Source organism: Sprattus sprattus (genome assembly GCF_963457725.1).
Source record: "Sprattus sprattus genome assembly, chromosome: 17".
Taxonomy (NCBI): Eukaryota; Metazoa; Chordata; class Actinopteri; order Clupeiformes; family Clupeidae; genus Sprattus; species Sprattus sprattus.
The window spans coordinates 16,848,745-16,864,549 of record NC_137915.1 but is presented as its reverse complement, the minus strand read 5'-3'; the positions used below and the strand labels follow the sequence as shown (position 1 = coordinate 16,864,549).

Sequence of the window (15,805 nt, the reverse complement as noted above, 5' to 3'; positions counted from 1 at the left end):
CACTATTCAAGTTTACTAACAAAAATAGTTTGCGGTTTTAAGCCATCCAAAACAGGTCACTTTGTAGTTTCCCTTCTCCTTTCTTGTTAATCAATTCTCGATATAAATTAGATTGTCATAAACTTTCAACTTCCTTATAAGTGTAAGCATCACTCAGAGCTCTGATCAATCCACCAAATGACGACACTTTTATTTCAAAACGTATCACAAAAGAAGAGTGCAACAGGCATGTCATTATTAAAACTATACATAAACAGACAACAAACTATATACCATCCCAAAGTATTGCACAGATGAATAGTTTCATTTCAATTTACAATGTAAGCATTTCAGGCTTAAGGCTTCACCATTTATGTAAAGAGAAAACAGGTGCTGTGTTATAGTGTACTGTTTGTATACTTCATAAACAAATACATGTTTATCACCCTTTCTAACAAATATAACACATGCTCTGTTCTGACAAAGGGCATGCCCAAACTAGCCCTGTCAAAAGCAAAGAGACAATCCTCGAAGTCAATTGCAGTCAATCATTGGATGCATTTAGACCCTTGCTCTTGGAGAAGTAAAAGTCAATGCCTCTGTCCTTGTGTTGTTTGTGGGTATGCGATGGACCCTTTCTCCCTCTCGAAGAGGGGCCAGTTGCGCCAACCTGACAAAATATAGCACATTTTGTTAACAGATTATACATTGCATGTAACATGGTGAAAACGATGGTGGTGGGTTTTCAAAACTAGACCTTAACTAGACAAAATATAAGACTCTAGACTAGACTAGACTTTAATATCCTTAAAACTCTTAATATCCTTAAAACTCAAGAGGGCACGTTGTTTAAACTTGACTGACGCGATTGATGCGTATTATTTCAGTCCCAATTATCTTGCAAGGGTGTGTTGTGATTGCTACGGCTAATATTCATTAGCATATTAAAATGCGGGGACCTGAGAAAGGAGAGAGGGTGAGGATATACAAAGGAAAGGTGCGTAGAATCTTGCGTGCGCACGGTTTTGTATATCTGGGTCAGCTTTCTAGCCTTGTGCGTACTCTCCTTTCAGTATGAATTCTACACAAGGCTTTACACATGAGGGTCCAGTTGTTTTCGTGAGGGACATTTCCAAACAGTTGACAGTTCTGTTTCAGTATTTCACAGGTGGTAAACATCTATTGATCGTCAACATGTGATTATAGTACAGGAACCTTTTGTGCTCGTTTTTTAACTTCACAAAGACCAATTGGAAGTTTTTTCCCTTATGTTGAAATACCCCATACAGTATTCATCCAGAATGAAACAAGTCATGTTATAAAAAGGGAATTACGATGATCAATTCGAACCGATAAAACGATTATCAATGCATTTCGACTATTAAATCATTTGAGTTTGCGACTCAGAGTCTTAAATCACTTCCTTCTTTGTGTTTGATAATTAAAGAAAATCAACGGATGAATAACCTTCTCTATTTGCTTTATTAGAGAAAAAGCTTTTTCTTGTCACAATTTTGACTTTCTATGAGCAATGCAATAATATATGCAGCTTGCATTTCAAAATAAAATGTGTAAAAAAAAAATCGATATTGTTGAAATCGATAATCGGTTTAAAATCGATAATCGATTTAGAATCGAATCGTTGACCTCTGAATCGGAATCGAATCGTGAGGTGCCAAGAGATTCCCACCCCTATACAGAACTAATGTTACAGAAACGTGTGCTTTTGCAGCAACATCGGTGATCTCACTATTGAGAAAAATACAAAAATAGACATGATAAACATTCATGCTGGTGGTGACTCCTAGACATTTCTATGAAAGCATCAGTGAAGAGTTTTGGTCTAAATCTAGTGAGCTAACCACCTAAATTACATGAAAATCCCTTGAGAATACCTAAAACAACATAACTGCCAATGATAAAAGCTTGCTAGAATACCAACTGAAGGTCTGGTGATATAATTGGCAACGTTTTGCTGTCGTTTGGGCTTACATTTTTATGGACCACAGAATTAAACAGTACATAGCTTCAGCCGCTAGTAGAAACAACAGGTGTATTTATCTGTCCCTCACACCGTTTACTTAAATAATTCTTAAGATAATTAAAATAACTCACAGGCTTCTTGTTGACATGGCGATTCCATTCAGGTGCCATGACGACTGGGGATGGGTATGTGTCATTGAGAGACACTTTGGCATGTGACAAAACTGCACTGCTCAGAGCCCACGGTGTGTGAACGTCCCCTCCTTGAATGCCCCGCAGTTCAGGTACCCACTGCCTCACGTAGTCTCCCTAAATAAAAAATAACAGGTACGTGACCGACAACAGAGCATAGTGGGAGGCTCCAGAGGCCTTGAGGAATACAACATTTTTGGGGTGTAGGTCACTAGCAGCACCCTCCTAATATCTCTTTATAGCAAAAAAAGATCTACTGTTGTCTCAGGTCCAGGAGATCAACACCAGGAATGGAACATTAGGATCGGGAAGCACAAAGACAACAGGTAATATAACATGAGGGGCCGGGTCGTGACAGTTTTGGTTTATTTCTGAGCCTGGTTGCTATGACAACTGACTTATCATTGACATATATCATCATTATTAAAGCTCTCATGTCAATTCATATATCTGTTGTGTTTGACGTGTGTATCTGTATGTAAAGTTATTTACCAGGCAACAGCATTAACATTCAAATTTATATTAAGCCAAGCAGAGTGTGAGCCACTTCTAAAACATCTGACTGGAATTATCGTATTACTTCAGTGTGCTTACATTATTGTCATAGTCCAGTCCCTGTTTGATCATATTGAACTTCCTGTTCTCTCTTGGGTCATTGCCAATGCCCGCACTGTACAGCCAGTTTCCATAGTTGCTGCACACATCATGGTCAACCTGTTGAATCAAAACCAAAAGCCAATTAACACACCCATGAGGCACATCTTCATGACTTTCATGACTTCATGACAACATAAAGCTTGCTGTGATTGATGATAAAATTGATAATGCAGTGCTTGGGTAATAATAATTGTGTACTGTATCTACTCTAAGAGTGATACGTACCAGTAAGTACTCAAACCACTCCGCCCCCATCCTCCAGTCCAGGCCCAGGTCTTTGGTGAGGAAGCTGGCTACATTCTGTCTCCCTCTGTTGGACATGAAGCCAGTGAGGGCCAGCTCCCTCATATTGGCGTCCACGAAGGGTACTCCTGTCCGTCCCTCTGGAAGGACATATGTTAGAAACCTATAGATACGCTAATAAGCTAATTGGTCAATCAACCAATCATTAATTAATCCATCAATCCAGTTGTTACTTTTTAACAGTAACAATTTACCTACCACTAAAACTATTTTATATTTGGACTATTTATTGGACATTCGTAACACAGCACTGCTACTGTTATTGTTATGTTCTACCTTTCCAAGCATCAAGGAGCTTCCTGTCTGTCTTCCAAGGGACATGCTTGTCTTGTAGACCTTGATAAGGAAAAACATGAGAAGAGTTAGGAATGAGAGGATTTATAACTGACTTTTATTTATTTGCCTTTCAAGAAAAACTCTGGAGTACATGCCAAGCTTTTGATTACTCAGGAGCAATGCTGGTTAATAATAGGCATACATAATCATTAATATTTTACCAAATTACCAGAAATATCCTCTCACCATTTAAATTAAATAGTCTGCTTCCATACTTCATAGCCACAAACTTGAAGTAATCCCTCCAAAGTAGCTCAAATATTACCCTGGAAGAGAAAAAAACAGGTTGTGTAAGTCAGTCCAGTCACCAATAAATGTATGGTAATTATATGACAACTAGATAAGCATCTATAATGGTTTATTATTCTGATTATTAGATAAGGTAGATATCTTGATTATTGATTGGTTGATTATTCTGATTGTACATACCAATATGTGCTTTGGTTGGCTGTTCTCTCTCGCTCATATTTCTTGATTTGTTCATATATGTACCGTGGAGATATGCAGCCCATTGCAAGCCTGTGGAAGACCAGAGATGTCACTAATGCAGTCATTTATAAAGCAGAAATTATTTGGAATAGTTATGACTTGATGTCAACATAGGACAGACACCACAACACTTGGAAATTAACCCAGAACAGGTGAAATTCTCACCATGGTGCGAATTTTGTAGAATAATCTATCCCAATCAAGCCATTTCGGGTTTCTTTGTATGTCGCCACAGCATCCTGTGAATATTTCAGCAACGTCAACAAATAAAATAAAAACATTACAGAAATAAAAAAGGTTAAGGGCGTACTAAAGGGTTCCTTACTGTATCCCAGAAGTAATGCTGTAGTCGAGCCAAAGCCTCACTCTCCCCTCCAGAGCAAGGGAAGGCAGAACGTGGATCAGCCACTGGCTCTAAGGATCCACAAGGATGGGTGAGTGACATAGGGATGGGTGAGTGACATAAGGATGGATGAGTGAATAGGGATGGGTGAGTGACATAAGGATGGGGGAGTGACTAGGGATGGGGCAGTGACATAAGGATGGGGCAGTGACATAGGGATGGGGCAGTGACATAGGGATGGGGCAGTGAAATAAGGATGGTTGAGTGACATAGGGATGGGGAAGTGACATAGGGATGGGGGAGTGACATAAGGATGGGGGAGTGGATGTTAACAGTCTTGCCAAATATCTTCACTGGAAAGAGTGAATATTAACACTGATACTCTATTACTGATGTTTTCTGCATAAGTCACTCATCTTCTGTGGTTAAGGCACATCAATGATATCAATTTCAATATGCCATTCTTGTTGAGGGGCATTGTAGTCTTCATAGTCATGTAGAATTGCTTATACTAAAGATCCTTCTGTAAAATTGCTTATCACACACTACACCAGAAACCACACAGTGAAACAGTCAGCTGACCAATCCACTTCCCCAAATTATCATATTTTTTTTAAACAGGCACATATTATAACTCCCATGTAGAGTTACATTTCAAATGCAGACCTGTCTGTTCCAGATCCTTGTATGTGGGAATTGACCCTTCCTCCAGGCCCAGGGGGAGAGGTCTCAGCTGGGTCGGACTGGGCAGCACTGGCCTAACCCTGGCCTGGGACTCCACCGCCTTTCTGAACTGGGTGTACACATCAGGAAGCCTGGGAAAGGGTCAAGGAGGCAATAATGTTGATATCATCTGATCATTCTGATTGGTGGTGTTCACAGTTGGTGACCCTCCTAGAGTCGTGCACAGGGATCAGACAAAACCTTGTGTCTTTGAGGTCCCTAGCTAAAGAAAACCATTGATGAATTGTATTTACTCCAAGCGGGGACCAGGTTCCGTTCTGGTTTCGTGCACTATATTTTGAACCGTTTGAAGAATTTTGAACAAAAATAAATAGGTCTGGAACCTGAAATCATGGCTCCCAGCTGGAAACAAAAGATAGCTTGTTTTAGCGAACTATGACGACATCAGTAGGTAACCATGACGACATCAGTGGGTGTGCAATTGTACAATTTGGAGAGGAAGCAGAACACAACAAAAGCAGGAGCAGGTAATCAATGCAATCGGCCATTTTGTTGCTACTGTTCAACTCTGTTATGCATTGTGCAACACCCTCTGTTGATGACGCATCCTTGATTAGAAAGATCTCTACTCAAAACTGGCGCAAATGAGGGCTGGTTTGTTTAACAGATCCAGTTCAAGAACCCGTTCCCTGTTGGTTGAGAAGCTGCGATAGAGGACGAGTCTGAGGGGCGAGTGCCATCTGAGGATGCAGATGAATCCAGTGCAGATAGTGAGAACATGCAAAGGCCTAGTCAGCCCCAGATACCTACAACTCCTTATTAGGTTATTACAAAATATTACAAAATAGTCTATCTAGAGTATCATTGTATTTTGTTTTGTACTGTCAATGTTTGTTCCACTCTCATGTATGTTACGTATAATATTCTACTATTGTTACGTTCATTGCTGGTTGTGAATGTTTTGCCTTCAATTCTACCAGCCAAACAATAACAAGTTAAGGCAATGGTGAATGAAGGACAATTACAGTTGAGTCCCAGTGCCTTTGGGGAGTCTCTGTTGTGGCGGGGTTTGAATAGGGGGGATGTCGTGTGGGACCAATAAAGGGTTAAACTGCGTGATAATGAGTGAGCACTCCATCAGCTAATCAGTGAACATCAATGACTGTTCATAGCATAGACATAGTAGTATGTCTCGATGGTTGGTTCATAGCAGTTTCATAGCAGGAAGGAGGCTATCTGGGGGGAAAGAGTTCAAATGCTACAGGGGAACCTGAATGTTCACATAAGCCACTTGAATGCTAATGAGCTAGGTCTCATCTATTTGCTCTTACAAAGACAGAGACAAAGACAGAGTACATAACCAGGGGCATGGGTTACAGAGGAAGATGATACAAAATAATGTAAGCACTCGATTCATGTCCGACACAACAGGAAAACAGCGATATTCGATTCCATCAAAGGCATTGTGCTGTCACTTGTCAAAAAGTGGAACTGTTGACGGTTTGACTGAGCAGAAATGTACAAACTTTATATGCCCTTTGCTACTGAATGTATGATGGACAGTTAAATACCATTGTTAACTGTACTGCTGTGAAGCAGCTCTGCAAATTAGGAATACGGTTATTTTATTGTCTTGGGAAATTTGAAATAAACCCAGAAACACCACTAGGGAAAAAGAAACAGTATATTTAGTAATGTATCTGATTAAGTTTAAACTGCATCAAGGTGTTTGGAAACACTGTGAAGGTTTATTTTACTGTTGTTTGTTTGTTTTTTTTTGCCCTGGAAACAAACTGCCGAGTTAAGATTAAGTTTAAATACATTTGCTACTGTTTCAGTTTACCATTCTGCTAACTGACTGCTAGCTAGGGAGGAAGCTGGAATGATTTTCATCTTTGAATGAGTGTCAATTAAATGAACATTTACTCAATGTTATATGTCATATTATGAGCAAAGACAATTGTATTGTCATTTTGTTCCCATAGATTGTATATGATCACATACTGTTACCCTGATCTGTACATTGATACAGAATGCAGAATGATTAAATGCCAATTTTGCTAAGGTATTTATTTATTTGTTTACATAATTCTCCAAACCTTAGTCAAGATCATGATGTGATTAATGGTACTGTGAAAATGTTTATCATCAAATGGTCATGACATGACAGTCTCTTATAATCCCTTACCTGCTGATGTGGTTGAAAGGCAGGTCCTGTTTGTGGTAAAGCGTGGATCCCCAAAAGCTTTGAACTTTGACTTTGTTTTTCGAGCAAACATCCTTGATCTGCTTCTCAACTTCCAACTCCTCTTGCGTCACCTGGAGCGCAAGCAGACAAGGTATGAATCGGAGAGCAGATCTCTTTAAGTATGAGTTAGAGAGCAATGCAGTAGCTTTGTACAAACCTCTTCATGGAAAGCTACAGCTGTGACTGAGCCTAGCTGCCGGATGAGATCATCAACCACTTTGTCTGGTTTTCCACAACGCACCACAAGATTACTGTAATGATAGACAGAGAAGCCTGAAATACTAATGCTCTGCTGCTGAGTAACTATTTTCAGGGGATGCTAACTCTGGGTGCAGGTCATTACCCCCTCTTTTGGTCTGCTTTGACCATCTCTGCTTCCACAACACAAACACATAATAACCCAGCCCCAGCTCAAAACCTTCTTTGACAACCTATGCAAATGATAATGTATATTGTATTTTAACAAAGGACAGACACCTCCACTACAGTTTAGTGCTTTCCGTCCTGTTAGATCCTGTAACCTTGAGCCGACCAATGACACAAACTGGCACTGCCTTTATTACCATACTGTGGGTTTTATCCTAAACGGAAAAATAGCTTACTGTCTCACCTTCCTCCCTTTTTGAGGGTGGCCCGCAGATCATGTACACTGTCAAGAAGAAAGCGCAAACGGAAAGGTCCTGTTTTTGGGAAATTGAAGCAGTGGGTTCCCAAATAGTGTAGCGGGTCAAAGCAGTAGAGTGGAACAATGTGCTCTGCATTCTTCTGGGCCCAGTGGAATACCTAGAGAAAAAAAGAGTTTTATATTGACATCTTTGCAAAAGCCAATTCAAGTTAACTGAAAAGACAATGGAACATCTGTTTCTATATTGCAATCAATGTTAAATGTGTTTTCTGGTGATATGCACTATATCCTAGTTTTTATGTTTATTTGATGTCTATTTTTAATTATTTGCTGTAAAGCACTATGAGCTGCATTATTTTGCATGAAAGGTGCTATATATATACAGTTGTATTATTTATTTATTTATATTACGTGTTACCAATGGCTCTACACGTAATTTCCGGAAATCCTTGCTGCTATACGAGTCCAAACAAACCCAGAGAAAAGTTGATCCACCCCCTGTTGCTTTTGTACAGTAGCAACGCAATGGTAGCGACCGATTTGTAACTTTTATAAACGCTGTACTAAACAATGAGTTGCCTGGTCTAAAAAGACTTCGTGTAAATTGTACTGCCCTTGTTTTCGACCTTTTTCGGAGTAACCTTATATTCTTTACCCGGTATATCTTTCTAAATATCGTATGTTGTCTCAGAGTCGTATACAGAGGAAGCGAAATATAAGAATATTGACAAGCGCTAACGTTATACTTAGGTAGGCTACTCGCTAGAGTCTTCTGATGCATCTGATGTAACGCGAGTAATACATCCGTGAGTATGCTATACTTATATATCAGCATCGAACTTACCTCGTTGTCGTGAAGACGCAAATCATTTCGCAGTAGACAGATTATCGTGCGCGAACTAGACATCTTGATAATAGCGTTGTACAATGTATAGCACCGCAAATGTTCTTGCACGATTGCAGCTGAAAGAAAATCTCACATTCAATGTATATGTGTTTGCGCCTGCGCACCAGTTACGGCAACAACGTTTGCACGTGTTGTAGCAAGCTGAACCGGTCTGTTACCAAACAGCAACATATGTAACGTAAACTGCACCACACCCAACCCCCAAGGGCAGACCACGACCTCAAGACAGACCCTATTCTCTATGGACAGCCGTCCTATTTACTTTAGACATGAAACGAGATTGTAAACTGTTTCAAGCCTAATTTATTTAGTTATTCTTCACATTCTGGTGTACAAGAAGGCTCCATTAAGAATCATTACACCAACCAACTGATGACCAACCGATGTATAATCCCAAACAATGACACAATAACACAAAGGTATGTCTTTAACATTTAATTTATTAAATTAAATGTACAAAAGATATTGACTGTTCCAGGCTTCATCATCAAGGCCAAGACTGAATGTTCAGAGCCCCTTTCAAAAGCACTGTTATCATGTTCTACTGACTTCTCTGAGATCATAAAGAATTTCCGTCTCGAGAAATTTTGGGTAGTCTACTTATATAATTTGAATATAATGAAATGTAATTTCATACAAGTGCGGTATAACATATTTACAATACAATCATTTTCATGTAAATCATTTCTATATTCCTTTTTTAGAAATACAGACAGATGTCAATGGAATGCATACGTCTTACCATTTGTGTTCTTACATTATGGTTTAAAAGGCACTTTTACTTTACAGTCATTTTTGTTCATGGTTTTCTGCTGATTAATGCATGGCAAATGTGAGCATTATGTTTTGTACATCCACATTTTCTCTGCCTCTTTTTTATTGGCCACTTAATCATTTTGAGGACAGACCAATTAAAATGAAATAAATTGTTTTCTGTTCAAATTCTATTATAAGACGCTCAATGCAATGCAAAGTCTCGGTGCCTTCGCCTAAGTACAAAAGTACATGACAATTAAACATGGGTCACTCAGTGATCCCACTGTTTAGGCTCTGCAATTTGAATCTTTACAAGACAGCCCCAAGCCAGGGCTGCATTTTAATTGCACCACATTTGCCATCCATTTCTTTATAGGCATAAGCCACTCTTTGGTCACTTAGGTGAAGGTGTGTGATACATACTGTGATCTATGAGGACATGGACATGTGTGATTATTTTCAGCCTAGCCGTACATGTCGGCATTGCAGTATTGCTAAGACAATTTAAGAGCATCTCAATGTATATGTATATTTAAAAAAAAAATACAAAATGTTTGGTATTTTCCTCCAAACCTTAGAAGAGTCCACATTATTCTGTTTTAAAAAAAAATATACAAAGTTTTCATTTGTAAAACATAAAAAATATTTCTTTTTTTCAGTTGTCCTGTGTGTTAACACCCTATGAATGCAAGATACAAAAAGTGCAAAAGGGAACAAACAACTTCAGTACAGTGATTGACTCCTTTTAAAACAGGGGGCAGAGCGCTTCATATAATCATGTGACCTTCACGAGATGAATTTTGCATTACAAAATGTGCTTCATTATTCATCTATCTAAAGAATTTTTGCACATTCAGAAGACACACTTATTTGACACCCACACTTTCACCACTTAGGTGGTTGGACAAGTATTGGTCTGTGTCATCTTCAAATGGTTAGATTCTAACCATTACAGTCAACCATATCAAAATTACTCAACGAGTATTTGTTACAGTATTGACATTTTCTTATCGACATGCTTCAAATAGAAAACTAGCTATCAAAATGTTTATGTGCTGTCTCTTATAACATATAACGCAATGCAATCCAATGGTATTCAATTTGGATTTGAGTGTCTTTTGGGGGAGGTGGTGGAACTGCCATCAAAATGGCTTTGTTTCCCAGCACCTGAATGTGATACATACAGCAATGTAAAAAATGCTTTTGTCACATCCTACAGTGGATGACTCAGGTGGCATATCACTGTCATGCAATTGAACCCCCTTTTTCCCGAAGCACGCCAGCTGGACACCCCTCCAGTGGAAGTGCCACCTCACTGGCCACCACTGCATCTCTCTGGCTGGGATGCTGGAGGTAGGAGGCATGAGGTGGCGTCACATTTGCCTTGGGCCAGTGAGCCAGCCAGCTCTGGCCTCGCCCATGCCCTCTACGCCCTTGAAGTCTAACCTACTCACCCATGGAGATTTGGCTGGCCGAAAGAGGCCAGAGATGACTCAGTATAAACCTGGACTTCCTCTTTCGATAGTGACCTATTTCATTTCTAACCATATTTAGTACTACATAAATATGTGGTACTAGAATTAGTGGGAGTTGGTGGGATCTAAACAGGACCACAGGGTTTTACTGTGTTGTGTGCCTGCCTCTGTAAGCATGGAGTAGTCGGAGATAGACTGTGCTGTAGAGAGGTGGAGAGCATCTTCTCTTGGTCACTGGAAGGTGGAGTGTGGTGACCCAGTTAGTTGGGTGAGGTGCTGGGCCCTTTATGGTCACCGAGGGGCCCTAGAGACTGGGGCGGGGCAGGGGTGGGGGTCCAGGGGGGTGTCAGAAGGCCCCCTGCACGAAAGGGTGGAAGAGCAGAAGGTCGGCGGTGGGGCGGCACTTCTCTTCCACAAACACCTGCCGCAGTAAGTCCCGGCAAGCTTCTGACACGCCGTCAGGAAGGTTGGGCTTGGTTGGCTGAGTGGCGATCTTAAAGATGGCTGCCATGGCCTCATATTCAGCCCAAGGTGGCTTTTGGGTAAGCATCTCCACCACTGTACAGGCGACACTCCTGAGGGAATAAAAAAGTAATTTATGAATAAAGATAAATTGTTAAATGATTAACCCAAGATTAAACTTTTTAAATATTATTGTTAATATGTAACATAAATCTGAATGAGTAAACAAGTAGTAAATCAAACATAATATTTCGGGTAAAACAAAAGCAGAAAAAGATTTGTCATACCAGACATCAGCCTTTCGCCCATATCCTTCACCATTAATCACTTCCGGACTCATCCAGTAGGGGGTGCCAGTGACAGATTTAATGCCTGTGCCAGACATGCAGATGGTCTGGATCCGCTTGCTGGCCCCAAAGTCGCCCAGCTTCACGTTTCCTGTGGAGTCTCGAAGTATGTTAGCCCCTGTTAGGAAACACACACACACACACACACACACACACACACACACACACACACACACACACACACACACACACACACACACACACACACACACACACACACACACACACACACACACACACACACACACACACACACACACACACACACACGTTAACACCTCTGTGACAGGAGAGACATTACGGAGTAAGACTCACTCACTAAAACCGCAACGTCAGGCTTACGCGATCAACAACTAGATAATTCCCTGCTGTATTTTGGCGCTCGGAAATGAGCGGTAGAGTGGGGGCAGTTATGTCTCTCTTCCCACGTCTCTGGGCCCTGTGATTTTTCCGCCAGAGCGGAGCTGGGGTGGCTTAGCTGCCTGAGAGCTGGGCTGGTTGTTTGAGGAGTGACTAATTCATGCCGGCCACAAATCCTCCACACCCTGGAATCCCAGGGCCTAACTTCACAACGACAGAATTATGAGAGAAATGTAGACGACAGACGTGGAGAAACAGAGGGAGAAGGGGGAAGGGAGAGAGAGAGAGAGAGAGAAAGAGAACAAGAGAAGACGAAAGAGTATCTCCACTTGCTTGTTCCAGCTTTCCAAAAGAGATCCATTTATTTGTTATGAGAACGTGAGATTTCCTTGTTCTCGCACATAAATCTGATTAACGGTCTTCGGAGTTTGCTTTGGCGTGGCACGTCTGCTGCCTTCCTGCTATATCGTATATGCAGGGTTCTCTTGGCTTCATGCAATGGAACTGAGGAAGTGGAACGTATGGATACAGTTCTGTTTTGCTGTGTGTGTGTCCAGTAGATATTGGGTCGTAAAAGGAGTGGAAACTCACATGGCCCCTATGTTACACGAGTCTCACTCGCTCTCTATCATCTCTAGGTTTTTTTTTTTCCTCTGAGAAACTTTGAGGCTCTGAATAAGAGGCACCAGTGTTGTCTGACGCTGGATGTAGCCAAAGCTGAGCTTTTTCCTCAGCTGTCTAGACAGCCTCCAAAGCGGAGGTATATTTCTGAGGCGTATATTTAACATTTGGGCTTTTTTTCAGATGATTGAAACAATATTTTTGTGGGAACACCATGACCTAATACGTGCCTGAAAATAACCCAGAGCGATTCTCCTGCGATTTTAGCATCAGTGGCTTAGAAGACCAACATGAAAGCCCAAGAAGAAAGTCAGCGAGTTTAACCTAGAGCAGAGCGTCAGTTTGAGTTACCTTTGATGTCTCTGTGTACAATCATGTTGCCGTGAAGGTAGGAGACACCCTGCAGTATCTGACGAGTGTATCTGCGTGTCACCTTCTCTGTCAAAGCACCGTATGCCTTCAGCTGGTCCTTTATAGAGCCCTGATGTTAAAGGAAACACACACACACACACACACACACACACACACACACACACACACACACACACACACACAGAAAGAGACAGAGAGAGGAGTGATAGAAATAAAGGTCATGAGAAATCTCTTTCAATCGTTCTTCATATGTAATGATCAATCCACATATCTTTTAAGGTAAAAATTTCAGCCAAGTACAGTTGAAATACTTTTACCCAAAATCGTACAGAATCACATGGGTGCAAAAACTTTATATTGCTGTACATTCCTTTCACTCTGAATAGGATGTTAAGTTAGCCAGAACGTCCTAAGTCTCAAACTCTCCCTGGTGAAACACAAGGCCACGTTTCCCCCTCCCCTTTCCTGTTTTCCACTCGTCACTATGGAGACGAGGCCTTGTGAAGGCCCCACAGATCCCTAAAGATAGCAGTGACGCAACCCATGGCAAGCGACCCACCACCGGCCGGGGGAGACCCTTCTGTCGATTTGGACTAAACCCCATTGAGGCCCCTCTGTATTGTAATCTAATCAGACTGATTAAATCGACAGTGTTGACACACTTTACATACAGCGGTACTCCTTCACCGCTGGCTCAACTGTACGGCCACTGGCGAAAAATAAAAAAAATCCCTTGTGGTCCCCTTACAGATTTACTCACTGAGAGTGATGATCTCATGGTTGCTAACTGACGCAATCAAAGATTAAGCCCAGCAACTCCCCTAGTTTGGACAAATGGACATATCTCACCACGGAAACCCCCCTATAGAATCTATTTCATAGAAACTACATCTGGGAATTACTCCCCCACCTTTAGAAACCACATCATAGACTGTGACACCATTGGAGACCACCACTGAAAAGCTTCACCAGTAGAAACCCTTTTATGCCCTGCATGGCTTTTCTCTAGAATACTCCACGGACTTGGCTCTGACGTGATGAAATATTACCACTGGACACCAGCTCCCATGCTTGTTGCCTGCATAATGTCTTCCTGCGTTTAGTCTTATCAGAGGATCACAGACCACGGGCCTGGCCTGGCTAACGGAGAATCTTTGAAAAAGGAAAGACCCGCTTGAGCATTCCAATAAGCCACCACGACACACTTCCAGAACAACCTCCGTTAAACATAAACAATCCTCCACCTAACTACTCCCCCCCACACACACACAAACCCCCCCTCCCCCCGCATCCCCCCCAACACACACACACACACACACAATCCCCCAATACCTTTTCCCGGCAATGACAACAGACTGCAACGCTCTCCAAACAGTCTTCGTAAAGTGAAAGCAAAGCCTGGCTGGCCATTGAAATATTAGAAACAGGCCTCGGGAGAGACACAGTCTCATTAAAATGTTTCATTGTAAGACAAAACGACCTCATAAATTGCCCCAGAGCGCTGACAGAGACAACCGCGTACAACGTGTTTGCTGAGAGGTGGTGACATTTTGGCGCAGGGTTTGGCCTGCTGGAGCGGAGCACAGAGCAAACTGATGTGATGTCGACATTGCGGTCCGCTGGGATGTTAGTCCTCGTGCTGGTCGCGCTGCTCGTATCAGGTTTTAATTGCATTTGGACCAGACAACTTCTAGATAACTTGCAAGACCACGGTGAAGTAGAAAGATACTGACACTAGCCAGATATACATGTGTAGATCTGCACAGCCAATTCAGGCCATTTCTTCAAAACAGCTAGTTTTCTAAGTTATAGTTTAAGGTGTATCTATTAGATCACCCCCCCCTCTCTCTAATATATTTGCACTTTAAAATACAATAACATGCACACACATACAATAACATGCACACACAATAACATGCACAAACTGTATGCCTAAACACAAACACACACACACACACACACACACACACACACACACACACTGGTGTAATATACATATATGCATTACCCCTGGCATAAACTCTACAAAGATGGAGAGCTTTCTCTGGTCTGGGTCACGCAGGCAGCCGTAGTACTGAACGATTCGCTCGTGACGGAGGTTCTTTAGCAGCTGGATCTCACACTCAAGAGCATTCACCTCCTGAGGAGAGCAAAAGAGAGGGAACAGGGCACATGAGAAAGAGCGTGGGCCGGGAGGACAGATAAAGAAAAGGACAGACTACTCTAAAATATTTTAGTACTGGCGGTTAGACTGATACGATAGAAAGAGGGACACAGGGAGTGAGAGAGAGAGAGAGAATGACAGAGAGAACGAAAAAGAGAAAGAGGGAGAGTGTATACATATTCCTGACATTCCTGTTTTATTGTCCATTTTCAGGTGGTAACTATGGATGATACCATATGAGAACTACATATCATCCCCTAGTAACACACCACCCTTACCTTGCTGGTATCCTGGCAAACAGGGTCAAAGGGCACCTGCTTGACCGCAAGCTCGCGGCCCGTGTCGGCATCGTAGCAAAGGAAGACCTCTCCAAACGCCCCGCGGCCCAGCAGCTTCCCCTGCCGCCAGTTCACCGGTGCCCGTGGCGCTGTCACAGAAACATAAACCATGGCAACGTCAAAAACACTGCCAGATCCATTGTCCTGACAAAGGTGAAAATAGA

The 15,805-nt window shown here is 41.7% G+C and overlaps 2 protein-coding genes across 2 annotated transcripts in view; both read right to left on the bottom strand.

Moving 5' to 3' along the window:
- Positions 1-175: 175 nt before the first annotated feature.
- On the bottom strand, positions 176-8,811 carry cry-dash (cryptochrome DASH). Its single transcript, XM_080855402.1, has 14 exons — positions 8,684-8,811; positions 7,825-7,997; positions 7,372-7,465; positions 7,155-7,285; positions 4,949-5,097; positions 4,265-4,353; positions 4,105-4,178; positions 3,880-3,969; positions 3,637-3,716; positions 3,391-3,450; positions 3,037-3,194; positions 2,749-2,868; positions 2,095-2,271; positions 176-649 (listed from the first exon to the last, which is right to left on the bottom strand). Exons 1-14 carry the CDS (start codon positions 8,744-8,746, stop codon positions 524-526), a joined length of 1,584 nt encoding a protein of 527 aa, XP_080711528.1. The 5' UTR covers positions 8,747-8,811; the 3' UTR covers positions 176-523.
- Positions 8,812-9,349: 538 nt separating this feature from the next.
- The window catches only part of map3k22 (mitogen-activated protein kinase kinase kinase 22), a 49,557-nt gene continuing 43,101 nt past the window's right edge, over positions 9,350-15,805 (bottom strand). Inside the window, exons 14-18 of the mRNA XM_080855400.1 lie at positions 15,582-15,730; positions 15,148-15,279; positions 13,119-13,248; positions 11,727-11,904; positions 9,350-11,552 (exon numbers count right to left, since the gene is read on the bottom strand). Of these exons, the coding sequence (XP_080711526.1) occupies positions 11,324-11,552; positions 11,727-11,904; positions 13,119-13,248; positions 15,148-15,279; positions 15,582-15,730 (818 nt within the window). The 3' untranslated portion in view covers positions 9,350-11,323. The remainder of the gene's footprint in view (positions 11,553-11,726; positions 11,905-13,118; positions 13,249-15,147; positions 15,280-15,581; positions 15,731-15,805) is intronic.

Coding starts and splice junctions, on each gene's coding strand:
- cry-dash (XM_080855402.1), bottom strand. CDS start 8,746: ATGTCTAGTTCGCGCACGATAATCTGTCTACTGCGAAATGATTTGCGT. Junction 7,998..8,683: donor TGCGTCTTCACGACAACGAG/GTAAGTTCGATG, acceptor TTTTTTCTCTAG/GTATTCCACTGGGCCCAGAA. Junction 3,451..3,636: donor CAGACTATTTAATTTAAATG/GTGAGAGGATAT, acceptor TTCCTTATCAAG/GTCTACAAGACAAGCATGTC.